The sequence below is a fragment of the Narcine bancroftii genome, chromosome 7 (genome assembly GCF_036971445.1).
Source record: "Narcine bancroftii isolate sNarBan1 chromosome 7, sNarBan1.hap1, whole genome shotgun sequence".
Taxonomy (NCBI): domain Eukaryota; kingdom Metazoa; phylum Chordata; class Chondrichthyes; order Torpediniformes; family Narcinidae; genus Narcine; species Narcine bancroftii.
In genome coordinates, this window is record NC_091475.1 from 31,994,207 (window position 1) to 32,006,840 (window position 12,634).

At 43.2% G+C, this 12,634-nt stretch overlaps 1 protein-coding gene across 1 annotated transcript in view; it reads right to left on the reverse strand.

Annotated features, from left to right (window-relative positions):
• The window catches only part of epha6 (eph receptor A6), a 429,920-nt gene that overhangs the window by 38,908 nt on the left and 378,378 nt on the right, over positions 1 to 12,634 (reverse strand). The window contains exon 9 of the mRNA XM_069889421.1: positions 3,900 to 4,085. Coding sequence (XP_069745522.1) covers positions 3,900 to 4,085 — 186 coding nt within the window. The remainder of the gene's footprint in view (positions 1 to 3,899; positions 4,086 to 12,634) is intronic.

The window sequence follows — 12,634 nt, forward strand, 5'->3', positions numbered from 1 at the left end:
CTGAGGCTTGCCTCACTATTAAAGGGCCTGACTTTATCTGGCCTACTGGTGGGGAATCTAAGTCTCTCACCTTCTCCAGCTAGGTCCCTTTAAAGTTTTCAGGGTTGGTGATTATTTCCCCCTCTACCCCACAGCTGTGCTTATGCCCTCTTGCTCTCCTCATCACATCACCTTTGGACTCTATCTCCACACAATCTGTTCCCGCCACTCAGTTATCTTCCCCACTTGGTTGAAATCCAATCTCCACAACAGTGGGAGGCCCCATAGGGAAGGGCACTGTGTATGTCTGCATTCCACTCTTGTGAAGTCTTACACAACCTGGGCCCTGACTTCTGGCACAGCTCTGCTGTAAGATACTTCCATGATAACGTCTGGGTCTCCAACTGGAGCACAAAGAGAAGAACAACAAAGCAGAGATGAAAGGAAAATTTACAAAGTAAAAGGCACATCTATTTTGTTTTACTCTGCTCTATTTATGTCTGTGAGGTTGGGAAGGTTTCGATGCACATAGTTTATATTAGACAGCATGACAATATGGGCCAAAGGGCCCATACTCTACTTTTTTACTTTATTCTCGTTAAGTCCAAAATTTACTTGAGCGAAACCAACTGTGGGTGACAGTGTTCAGGGCATGATCTCTGCTAGCCTGTGTGGTCGAACTAAATCCATGAAAACCATTCCTTGACATCAGGGTATAACCCATCTAACAGGGTTTTTGGAGATACCCCCCTGCTCCCCAAAAAGAGAGGGGTCCACAGCTACCACAGCTAGTTTCCTTCCCTCCCTGTGTCTCCAGCCCTCATCCATACTGGTGGTTTTGTGCCATCTCCAGCAAAATGCAATGCTTCATAAAGAGCCCTGACTTTTGATGTGATGTAAGGCTTTTGTCGTCACAGGACCATGTTTTCTGAACAAAGATGTGTCATGGTGACACCATGTGCATGGAGTGCTGTCTTCTCTCCAGAATAATGGTAGAAACGAGCAAAGACCAGGCCAAACTCTGTAATCTTCTCCTCCACACCCAGATCACTCCCTCCCTCTACACCCAGGTTACTCCGTCCCCTTTACACCCAGATTACTCCCTCCACTCTACACCCAGATTATGGTACTCCCTCCTGTCTACACCCAGATCACTCTCACCCCTCTACACCCAGATTACTCCCTCCACTCTACACCCAGATTACTCCCCTCCACATGCAGATTTCTCCTCTCCTCTATACTCAGATCACTTCTTCCCCTCTTACTTGTATTACTTCCCTCTGCTCAACACCCAGATCACTCCTTCCCTTTTACATCCAAGTTACTTCCCCACCCCCCCTCCCCATAGAGAGGAGGAAGTACAGGGACAAAAAAACCTTGAATTCTTTTGGTAAATTCAATGACAATCAATTCCTGTATCACATGTGAGCATTTATCCAGTAATCAAGATGGATGGATCAGAGTGATGAATATCTTATTAGAATTTAACCTGGGGAATAATTTAATGTTTTGGTTAGTGAGAGAACAGTTAGTAATCAAACTTTCTCTGCTAATATATCTGTGGCCAGGTGTTGTTTGGAGGGAACATGGCCTCCCTGCCTGTCTGGAATGTGTGCATTGCAGTTGGTCATGTGTCCTTCCTGAAACTTATTTGGAAGTCACATCACCTCTCAATCAAGGTTGGACACCGGCCACCTATTAGTGCACACCTTGCCGTTGGCTAATTTAAATCACCTAGGGTCATTATTTTTTGTCTAGAAGCAGAGATTAGCACTGTATAAAACATTAATGCACAGCACATTTCTTTCTCTCTGCCTTGTGGTCCAAGGCCTAGACATCACTCCATTCCAGGTTGCTACTGTGGACATCTCTGGAAGTGTCGCGGGTAGGGTGTCCACTACACTGAAGCTGAGCCAAAGTATTGTGATAGATCAATACTTGCAGAGAGCCACTTCCACACTGGTAATATAACTGGCTATGTATAAGAGTCCTTGTTTGTAGTGTGTGTGTGTGTGCTCAAGTGTCTGAGCGTGTCGACTATAGGTTCACTATTGTCAGAGTTCAACCTAGGTCTGAGGTGAATGTCTATATTGTTGTTTAAGTGAAATAGTATCGAGAACCATTTAATGCTCTCCCCTGTTTGTTTTCTGTGTGTTAATTAAAGTTATGTGTGATTGTAGCATTTGTGTCCAGACTCGTCTCTCTGTGAACCCACCGAACCCTATACACTTCCCAACAGGACATCAGCCTGCACACAACAAATTAAATTTGTACTATGGAATTTCAATAAAAATTGGCTGGTCTTGTGCTGATGTCTCATGTGTGGAAGAGTACTATCACGGATCTGTTTTTCAATGGGCCAGTCTCCATGCAATCTGCCAGGCACAGTGGCACAGCCTCACAAACTGTGTTAACCATTGTAAGTTGGCTCTGATGTTCAGCGAGGGGTAGTTGATGGAGATGCATGAAAAATAAAATGGTATTAGTATCATGTTGGTGTGGGTGGATGCTGATGAAGAGTGTGGATTCAGTGGTCTGGTGGGTCTGTGTTCATATTCTATTGGGATGTGAGCTATGAGAATTGATGCTGGCCTGACAATGGGACCCAGCCCCAAAACTGAAGCATTTCATGGCAGTGGGGAACATGGAATCTGGGGATTTCTCCTGATAATCATCTTCCTTTGGAAGGCTTTTATCTTGTCAAAAAAATTTCCTTCATTGAGTGAATTGCCTTTAGTTACTCAGCTGGTGGTTCCAGAGTAAAGCTGGTCTGGGACTTGTTCCCTTTATTAGAAACAATTCCTTCAAGGGGCAATTAACAGGTGTCAAGAGTCCAGATTAACACATTTGCCCAGATATTGAAAATGAGAGATCAACTAAATTAAGAATAGACTGTATGTCTGGGTAGATTAGGTGGAGGTTATACCATCGCTAACTTGGTCGGTGGCATCTTTGTTTGAACACTAAAAATAGCACAATGCCATCCAGTTCCCCTGGTTTTTTATGAAGTGTTCAACTTATTGAATCCTATGTGAATAAAAAGCCATTTGTACTGTTAAAAGGTATTGCACTTGTGGACTAAAGATAATACTGAAAAAAACCATGTTAAATATGACATTTTAAGAGAACATTATTCTTTATCACCTTAGAGGTACTGTAACAGATAATTCATTTTATGAAAATACTTCCTGTTTTATGAATATATAACTTTCTAAAAGTCAAATTGAAATATCGTATTTTCTGAATAAACACACGCCACATAAATTCTGATCTTTGATTTTGAAAATTATTCCAAAAATGAAGAACATTTGCATTTAATGGGTATTTTAACCTTTAACCTTTGGGTTGCTCTAAAAAAATAAAACTAGACACTTACTTCTGTAATGCCTTGTTCTCTATTAATGAAGGAGGGGTTGGTGGAGATGGGAAGGGGGAGGGGTGTGGGTTGTTGGTTCTTGAGTCATCTGCTCTCAGGAGTAGGACGGATCAGTAAAAAAACTTTCTAGTGGACGTCCAATTTTATTTTTAGCCAATCTAGTCAAGGTTTTCCCAAGCCTCAGGAAACCTGACAAATAAATGGAGATGTGTATGGTTGAATCCATAAATCCTAAGTAGTGCTCCTTCCCTTAGGAGGAGGAGGAAAGCAGGAATGTTTTTGCAAAGGGTTAACAAGCTGATCATTGAATCCTTAACCCCATCATCATCACACTGACTCTGACCACCATCTCCTCTGCCCCCTTCACCCAAACAGCATTTTCCCATCCCTTCCTCCACCACCAGTATTTGGGTTAAAAGTATTAACTTTGGTTCATAATCTGCTCAGCCCTCATACTCCTTCATGGATACAAATCATAACACTGTCACATTTGAACCTGGAGAAGTTTGGAGAAACGCACATAAATGTAAGAAAAGTATAATACTTTTTGTAACGACTCCCTCCAAACGAATGATGTTAGGGTGGTCAAACTGGCCCATGATGCTTGCTTCTCTGAGAAAATCCTTCCGTTGTCTGTCCATATAGCCTCCTTTTAAGGTCTTAATAGCCACAGGAATCTCTCTTTTCCCAGGGGTCTTCAGGCGACCACTGCAGACTTCTCCAAATTCCCCTAAAAATACACTTCATTAGAACAAGCGATTCAAGGAGTTTCTTCTATACAAGTCAAAATCATCAACTGTAAGTAAATTAATAAGGTAATCACTTGTCTAAAATACTCTATGAAATGTGATAACAGCTTTATTCAGTTGATGCAATATTGTTACTATAATCGGCAGATTGTATTCAGCTGCATAATAGATGGCCTAAGCAGATTCAGCCTCTGGGTTACAATTCCTGACTATGTCCCTAATTCATTGCATGTGTTTTCTCATGACAAGAACCCACCCACATTAAACCTAATGTATACCAGTGGGACGTGTAATTTGCAGCTATTTTTGTGTTCAGGAAAGATTATGTCTGCTCAATATATTCTGTGTTTTCTTGGCAGCTTAACTGCAGTGGTTAATCTTTGGATATAACCAAGCATATTCTTACTGACGGGCATATTACAATTTTTAAAAAAAATGTCCAACCTGCTACATCTATGTTCATTTACAATTACTGTACTAATGTTGCAGTGATAATTGAATCGCTTGGAGACGGAAATCAGGTTTGCACCTCAGTGCATTCTTTAGTCACCTGGAAATGGAGACCTGCATACAGAAAGGAAGGCTTCTTTACAGAATATTCAAGGACCACCTTGATTTAAATCAAAGGTGATAACACCACTTGGTCATGAAATATGAAAATGTGACGTTTCCCAAAATACAAATAAAATGTTAACTGTTAGTTCTTTTTAATCTAAAGAACTTGCTTTGAAATTCATCTGTCATCATGAGCTCTCAATGAACTCAAGTTGTGGTTATGTGTTATGCTTTTGAAATATATTTTCATAGAGTTCAATGGAATAGCATTTCAGAAATGGAGTGGGACTCATAGCCACTGCTGTACAATATGCTGTTGTGTGCATCAAGCCATACTGACTGGTGGCGAATTTTTAAGTGGGACTCTTTAATTTCTAAAAAATCAAGGCCCAGAGTTAGTAAAGTCTATTGATTTGTATTTTATGAGCTTCTTGATGTTTGGTCCAAATCCAGTGCATGAATAGTCTTTTCTAGACCTCTCAATTCAGACTCCATCAGATTGATGCAGAAGCATGCATGAAACAGGCTGTCAAGAATTTCATAAGATGGATTAAGGGATCTTTTCAGTTTGTTTCCCTCGTGCTTAAGCCTAAAGCCAATGGATGGGCAAACCAGAAAAACTTATCTCATGGTAATCAAAGTAATGGCAGAATGAGTTACCACAATGTCTTTGTAGTCCGGAATTTGGGATCAAATCCACCTGAAACTAATGGAATGGGCACCTCTTTTTGCTGCCAAGTGTTTATGGGATGTGTACAGAGAGTGGTGTGGTGGATGTGGGGTTCTAATTCTGAGATTTGATATCTTTTTGTGATAATGCGTTTCTGCTCCAACATTAAGAAAAAATAGAACGAGTTCTATTCTGCACCCCACCACATTTGCTGCGTGACATATTTAGTTAGGTCAACAGGTGCTCAAGATTAAACAGTATTTCCTTTGCTCTATCTTGACCAGGAAAAATATTTTTCATTTCAGGCAAAGAAGATAATAATTAAAGGGATTAAAAGTGGGCACGACTCATCTTTGGAATTGCATTTCTCAGAAGCTCATCCACGTCCTGAACGCTGTTAGCAGACACGAGACCAGACAAACTGAGAAACCATTGTGCAAACAAAGAGGTCTGCACCAGTGATTGAGGAAAAAAGGCCAATGGCATATTGTATCACCAGACACAGGAGCCAGACAAATGACACAGCGGCCATTTAAACTGATCAGTGCAGAGGACAAGGTTTTCTTATTAAACAATTTTCAGCAAAGTGGTAATAAACCTAATACTAAAGAACATTAATTTCTTGGTCTCATCTCTAACTTCATCATGTCTGGTCATCTCCATCTTACGGTCTCCAACCTCATTGTTTACCATCCCCACAATGCCTAGTTCTACCCCTACCCAAGATACACAAACCCAATTATCCAAGTAGACCCATTGTTTCTGCATGCTCCTACCTCGACTCCATTTTTTCCTCTCTGGTCCAGTCCCTCCCCACCTATATCCGCGATCCCTCATATGTCCTTCATAACTTCCATTTCCTTGAACTTGACCACCTCATTTTCACTGTGGACATCCAATCTCTCCACACCTCCATCCCCCATAAAGTCTCAAAGCCTTTCATTTCTTTCTTACAACAGACCAAACCAGTCCCCCTCCATCACTATCTTCCTCCAGATGGTAAAACTTGTTCTTACCCTCAATAACTTCTCCTTTGACTCATTACACTTTCTCCAAGTCAAAGGGGTAGCCATGGATACCCGCATGGGTCCCAGCTCTGTGTGCCTTTTTGTTAGCTTTGTGGAGCAATTCATTCTACAAGCCTACACAGACAAGGCTCCTCAACTCTTCCTCTGCCACATCGATGACTACATTGGTGCTGCCTCATGAACCCATGATGGACTTGTCGACTTTATTCACTTTGCACTAACTTTCGCCCCAACCTCAAATCCACTTGGTCCATGTCCGGCAACATTTTTCCCTTTCTTGATCTCTCTGTCTCTATCTCAGAAGAAAACTTTCTACAAACCTACCAATACCCACGATGACCTCGACTACATTTCTTGACACCCAGTCTGCTGCAAAGATTCTATTCCTTTCTTTCAATTCCTCCATCTCCATTGCATCTGCTTGTAAGGTGAGGTCTTTCATTGCAGATCATCTGAGATGTCCTCCTTGTTCAAAAAACATGGTTTCTCCTCTATCTTCGTCAACTCAGCCCTTAACTGCATCTCCTCCATTTCCCACACATCTTGCCTAGCCCCCCTCTGCTCCTATTACTCCACCAGCCTCTGCATCCAACATATTATCCTCCACAATTTATGTCATTTTCATCAAGATCCCACCACCAGACACATCTTCCTCTTTCCTCCCCTCTCCACCTTCCATCAGGACCACTCTCTCCATGCCTCCCTTGTCCACTCATCCTTTTCCACTGATTCGGCACTTGGCACCTACCCTTACAACCACAGGAGATGCTTCACTTGCGCCCACACCTGTTCCCTCATCAATATTTGGGGAATTCTGGATGAAGGTCTTCCAAATGAAGAAATACTTCACTTGTGAATCTGCAGGAATCACCCGTTGTATCCGGTCCTCCTGTTGTGGCCTTATGTACATCAGAGAGACTGGGCACAGATTGGGAGATTGCTTTGCTGAGCACCTTCGTTCTGTCCGCATCAATGACGGGGATCTTCCATTTCAATTCTGCACCCCATTCCCACGCCGACATGTCTGTCAATGGAGTCATACACTGCCAAACTAGGGTCACCCATAAATTGGAAGATCAACACCTAATATTCTGTCTGGGCGTTCTCCAGTAGTATGACATTAACATTGACTTCTTCAGTTCCCATCATGGTATTCTCTTTCCTCTAGCTCTCCGCCCCTTCCCTCTCCATTAACGGAGCTATCCCCCTCTCTCTGCTTTCTCTTGTGTCCTCCCTCCCTTAACTAGCCATTACCTCTTGCCTGTGGGCCTGTGCTCCTCCCCCTACCCATCCCCCCACCATTTTATTCAGGTGCCTGTCTACATTTTGTTCATACCTCGATGAAGGGGTCAGCCCTGAAACGTTGGTTCTGTGTTTTTACCTTTGCTGTTTAATGATGCATTTCTCCAGCCTTGTGATTTTATTGCAATCACTGTGTCTGCAGACTTTCATGTGCCACTCCATTAATCTCTTGGAATCAGTTAAGTGATCTGAGTATAAGTAATTCTCTCAAATGCTCAACCCAATAACTTCATTCAAAGAATCCGAATAGTAACTTTACTGTCAACACAAGGTTTTCGGAAGCGTGGTTGAATATTCTAACCAGAAACTAGAGTGCTCTATACGCCAATTAGAAATAGTTGCACATGGAGTCCCCACTGACTAGGTTATTTTGGTTAATCCACCATCTGAACACCCCTTTATTAAAGAATAACTGGCCATGAGTGAACAAGCAGCAAAGATGCTGACAATTTTGGACTTTACATTTTGTGTAAAATGACTAAAAATATCTCACCACAAAATTCCTAACAGGATTGTAGCTTTAAATGTGCTTCAGAGTCACTTCTCTGCATTGTACTCTGCCTTCCATGGAACAAATGTAGAAGACAGATGAGAACATGCTGATCCAGAATCAAAAACAGCATCTCCTCCTCAGTGACAATCAACACGTGCACTATTTTTATTTATTGTTGTAAGCTGGTTTTTATGGATGTTTGCATTATGATACTGCCGCAAAACAATGAATTTCATGACTTGCTCATGACAATAAATTCTGATTGATTCTGAATACAGGTACACCTCAAGGACGGATGCTTAGTCTACTGCTCTACACCAAGTACAATTCAAATGGCATCTTCATATTTGCTGTTGACACCAGGATCATTGGTAGAATCACAGACAGTGATGAGGGAGTGTACAGGAGTGTGATAGATCAGCCGGTTGAGTGGTGTCACAATAACAACCTTGCACTCAATGTTAGCATAACTTAGGAACTGATTTTAGAGTTCAGGAAGGGGAAATCAGGAGGACACAAACTAGTCCTCATCGAGGAGTCAGCAGTGGAAAGAGTTAAGAACTTCCAAGGTGTCAACATCTCTGAAGATCTATCCTGGAGCCTCCATATCAATGCAATCACAAAGAAGGCTTGCCAGCGGCAATACTTTGTGAGGAGTTTGAGGGGATTTGATGCGTCACCAAAGACTCTTGCAAATTTCTACAGGTGTTTATCACTGTCCGATATGGAAGTGCCAATGCATTGGACAGGAAAAGATTACACAGTGATTTGTGGAACTCAGCCAGCACCTTCATGGGCATCAGCCTTCACTCCATTTAGGACACCTACAAGAGATGGTGATTCAAGAAAGCACACTCTTATCATCAAGGACCCTCACCACTATTACCATCAGGAAGGAGGTACAGGAGCCTGAAGATGAACAGCCAATGGTACAGAAACGGCTTCTTTACCTCGGCCATCAAGATTTCCGAATGGACAATGAACCACAGACTCAACCTCACTTTCCCAATGTGGCCCTTACTGTGATGGCTATCTTTATGTGGAGAAATATCCTTAAGATTGATTCTAGAGTTTAATTACAAATAACCTGTAAAAATTCTAATCATATAGGATAAATTAGAGAGGCTTACAGAGCTAAAGGTGGCCAAGCTACCAGAGCCCAAAGGCTTGCACCTAAGGGTTTCAATGATGTAACTGCTAGAGATAGTTGACTGAAATTTTCCAAACTTGTTAAGTTCCAGGAAGATCTCAGAAGATTTGGAAAACAGTCAATGCGACCCTCTTCTTCAAAAAGGGAGGAAGACCGAGAACTATGGTCTGCCAGACACGAGAGTTGAGAATCAAAGAGGAAAAAACTAATCATGTCGAAAAGCTGGATATGATCAAACCTTGTCAAGATCGTTTATAGGAGGTAAATTATGTTTCATAAATTTGCTTATGAGTGAGACCGTTTATAGAGGGAAACCAGTATTTGGATTTTTAAAAAGGCGCCTTGGAAAAACTGCCATACTGAGGTTGGTGTACAAACAAAAGGGCCAAAGGACTGGAGGAATTGTGTTGGCATGGATTGGAAACTAGCTGTCATGTGGAAAACAAAGGAGTAAATGGATCCTTCTCACGGTGAAGAATGTAACCAGTGGAGTACTCCAGGTCAAATCTAAGCTTCAAGTATTTACCAGTTAAGATAATGACCCAGAAAGGAGGGAATGAGATTTACAATGATATGATAATAGGTTGTGATGAGGATTTATGAATCTGCAACAGGATACAGATCGATTTAGCGAGTGATCAGAAAATGGGTGAATGAGTTCAGTGTGTGGAAGTGTGAGGTCATGCCCTTTGGTAATGGGAATCAAAAGGTGGATCATTGTCCAAACAGGGAGATATTGAGTGAAGTTCAGAGAAATCTAGGAATTCTCATGCATGAATCACTGAAAGGTAACAGCCTGGTTCAGAACACAAATAGCATTCTGATCTTCACTTCAAAGGAACTGGAGTTAATAGGGACATTTTAAGGCAGGCATACAGGTGTTGGTGAGGGCACCTCTGGTCCCCTCACCTTTAAAAGGACAAAAGAAGTGTGCAGTAATGTTTTTTCTCTGAGACAGCGAATATCTGGAACTCTCAACTCATGGAGGAGGTGGAAGCCAGATAATTTAAGGTGGAAGACCGATAAATATTTGACAGATTGAGGAACTGAGGGTTATGAGCAGTGGTGTATCGAGGGCTGCCACTGACATTGGTCTCCCCCTATTAAAAAAAACCACACAAAAACACACCCACAAACATGCCCTCTGAATTAAACTCTTCACTGCTTTCTTTATAAATCCCCAATGTAAGTGGTAACGTTCTGACAGTCTGATTGAGGAATGATGAACATTGTCATAGAATGTGAGCGAACGAGGTTTTATTAAAATTCCCCCTAGCCCTACAACTTTCATACTTCGCGTTTTATTTGAATTTATCAGCTTGGAGGGTTTCTATCTGGCCACTTTTGCAATAGATCTTTTCAGAAATCAGATGATAGAGCATAGATAAAATTAGATAAAATAAATGAGGGTCGAACTTTCTTTGGAAAAGAAAATGTTGTTCTCCGTTGGGAGGTTAAAACCGGCAAAAGGGTTGGTGCGAAGGGAGAGCATTCGCAGGCTCCCCAATACAAAGTATTGTGACTCCCCCACACCCGACCTGATGTATTTGTAGGTTGTTATCTCCTCATTTATCTCTGGCTGGCAATGTGCTTTGACGTTGTTTATAAGGTACCTATCTCAGCGCATGCCTGCCACTGATGCCTTCACAGGTGTGGTCACTTTGCAGGGGTTGTAGCAAGCATTCCGCTTGATCTAAATTGCTGATCCCTCGGCCTTGAGCTGCACTCTTCGGCTCTGAGATCCATGTCGGTGTGCAGGTGGACATTCTCGGGGTTATATCCTGACAGCATCTGTGGATACTTCCCTGGATTCCCCCCGGAGTTGCCACCCTCCTCCTCCTCCAGGTGCTTGCCAATGCTCCCTAATCATTTCCTGATCTGGTAACCATGAAACAAAGCCTGGATCTTCGCCACAACCCGCGCCTGGCCGGCGAGAAATCGCCGACCTTGGTGACCTCTCCAAGCTGCTTGGATGATGGTGGTGGCTCTGGTTCTTTCCTGATGCTGTTGCCTGGTTTGTAGGCAGCATTGAGCCCAGAGGTCAATGTGCTTCAACAACCGTCCCTGTCGATCCGTGCACCGGGACTCAATGGCTGCAGAGCGGCGCAAGGACAAGCACCTCTTGTTTGTATACTACTGCAGCGGGCGGGGGGGGGGGGCGATTCTGGTCATTGTTACCTGTCCTCTCCTGCTGCCTCTGTGCTGTGACAGCCTCGGGACTGGGCGGAGAGGCGCAGAGCTTGTCTGGTACACAGGTATTATAACTCTCTGTCTTGTCTGCCGACTCCAGCCACCACGGAGTGCTACAAGCCCATCTCTTCCATCTGGTGTCCACACTCTGGCGTCGTTACCACTTGGTGCAGTTCCGCTCAATGTGGGATGAATGGGCAAAATAGCCATCTTTGTCTTCATCATCCATAATCCCCCTTGCAGTTGGAACTGTTCTGCCAGGCACCAGTGCAATGCAGAATGGTTCCAGCTGCATAGGGGATTATGGGTAAGGAAGAAGAAGATGACAATTTTGCCCATTCAACCCACATTGACCATGCCAGAGCAGCCCTGAAGCAGCCTGATGAGATGCCGGCCCAAAGCGGCGCTCCGGGGCGCTCAACTGAGCCCCAGCAGTGCAGCACCTCCCCTGGAATGGAGATTATTGGGCTAGGGACTTGGATATTGGGTGGGTAAGGAGAGGACAGTGGCGTCCCCTTGCAAGTGGCACCCCTGTTCTCTGCCCCACCTGCCATGCCCTAGATACGCCTATGGTTATGAGGAATAGATAAGAAGTTGAGGCCATGATCCTTTTGATTGATAGTGCGGGCTTTTAGGACCTGAGAGCCAACTCCTGCTTCTATTTTCTTGTGTTCTTCTGTTCAGCCTTTGTCAATAATGTTGATGGTGGCCTCTCACATCAGAGCCGTACACAGTAACTTGTGTACCAGTTCTATCATTTCACCATTTTGTTTGTGGTCAGAATAATAAAAGTTCTCCAACCTTCAAAAAACCACTAGTACTTCCTGGATTTGCTGATAGTAATGAGTAGCCTCCAGTAGGCGCAGGTTCACCACCAAATTAGGTCTGATTATGTAAATGGAATGGGCACCACAATGATGTCTTCATATTAGTGAGAAACATCCCACATACTGTCTGAAGGCCATTTCATGTTGGGCCTCCGCCTTGAGACTGGCTACGGAGCGGGTGGAAAAATGGGAACCTTTCAGACAGCATCCCTAAAAGGCTGCTCTAGCATCCCATTCATATCCAGAGGTATCTCGTAGTGCCCTCCGAATCCAATGGAAGTGGGGTGACTGGTGCCGTAGCACCATCAGTCATCA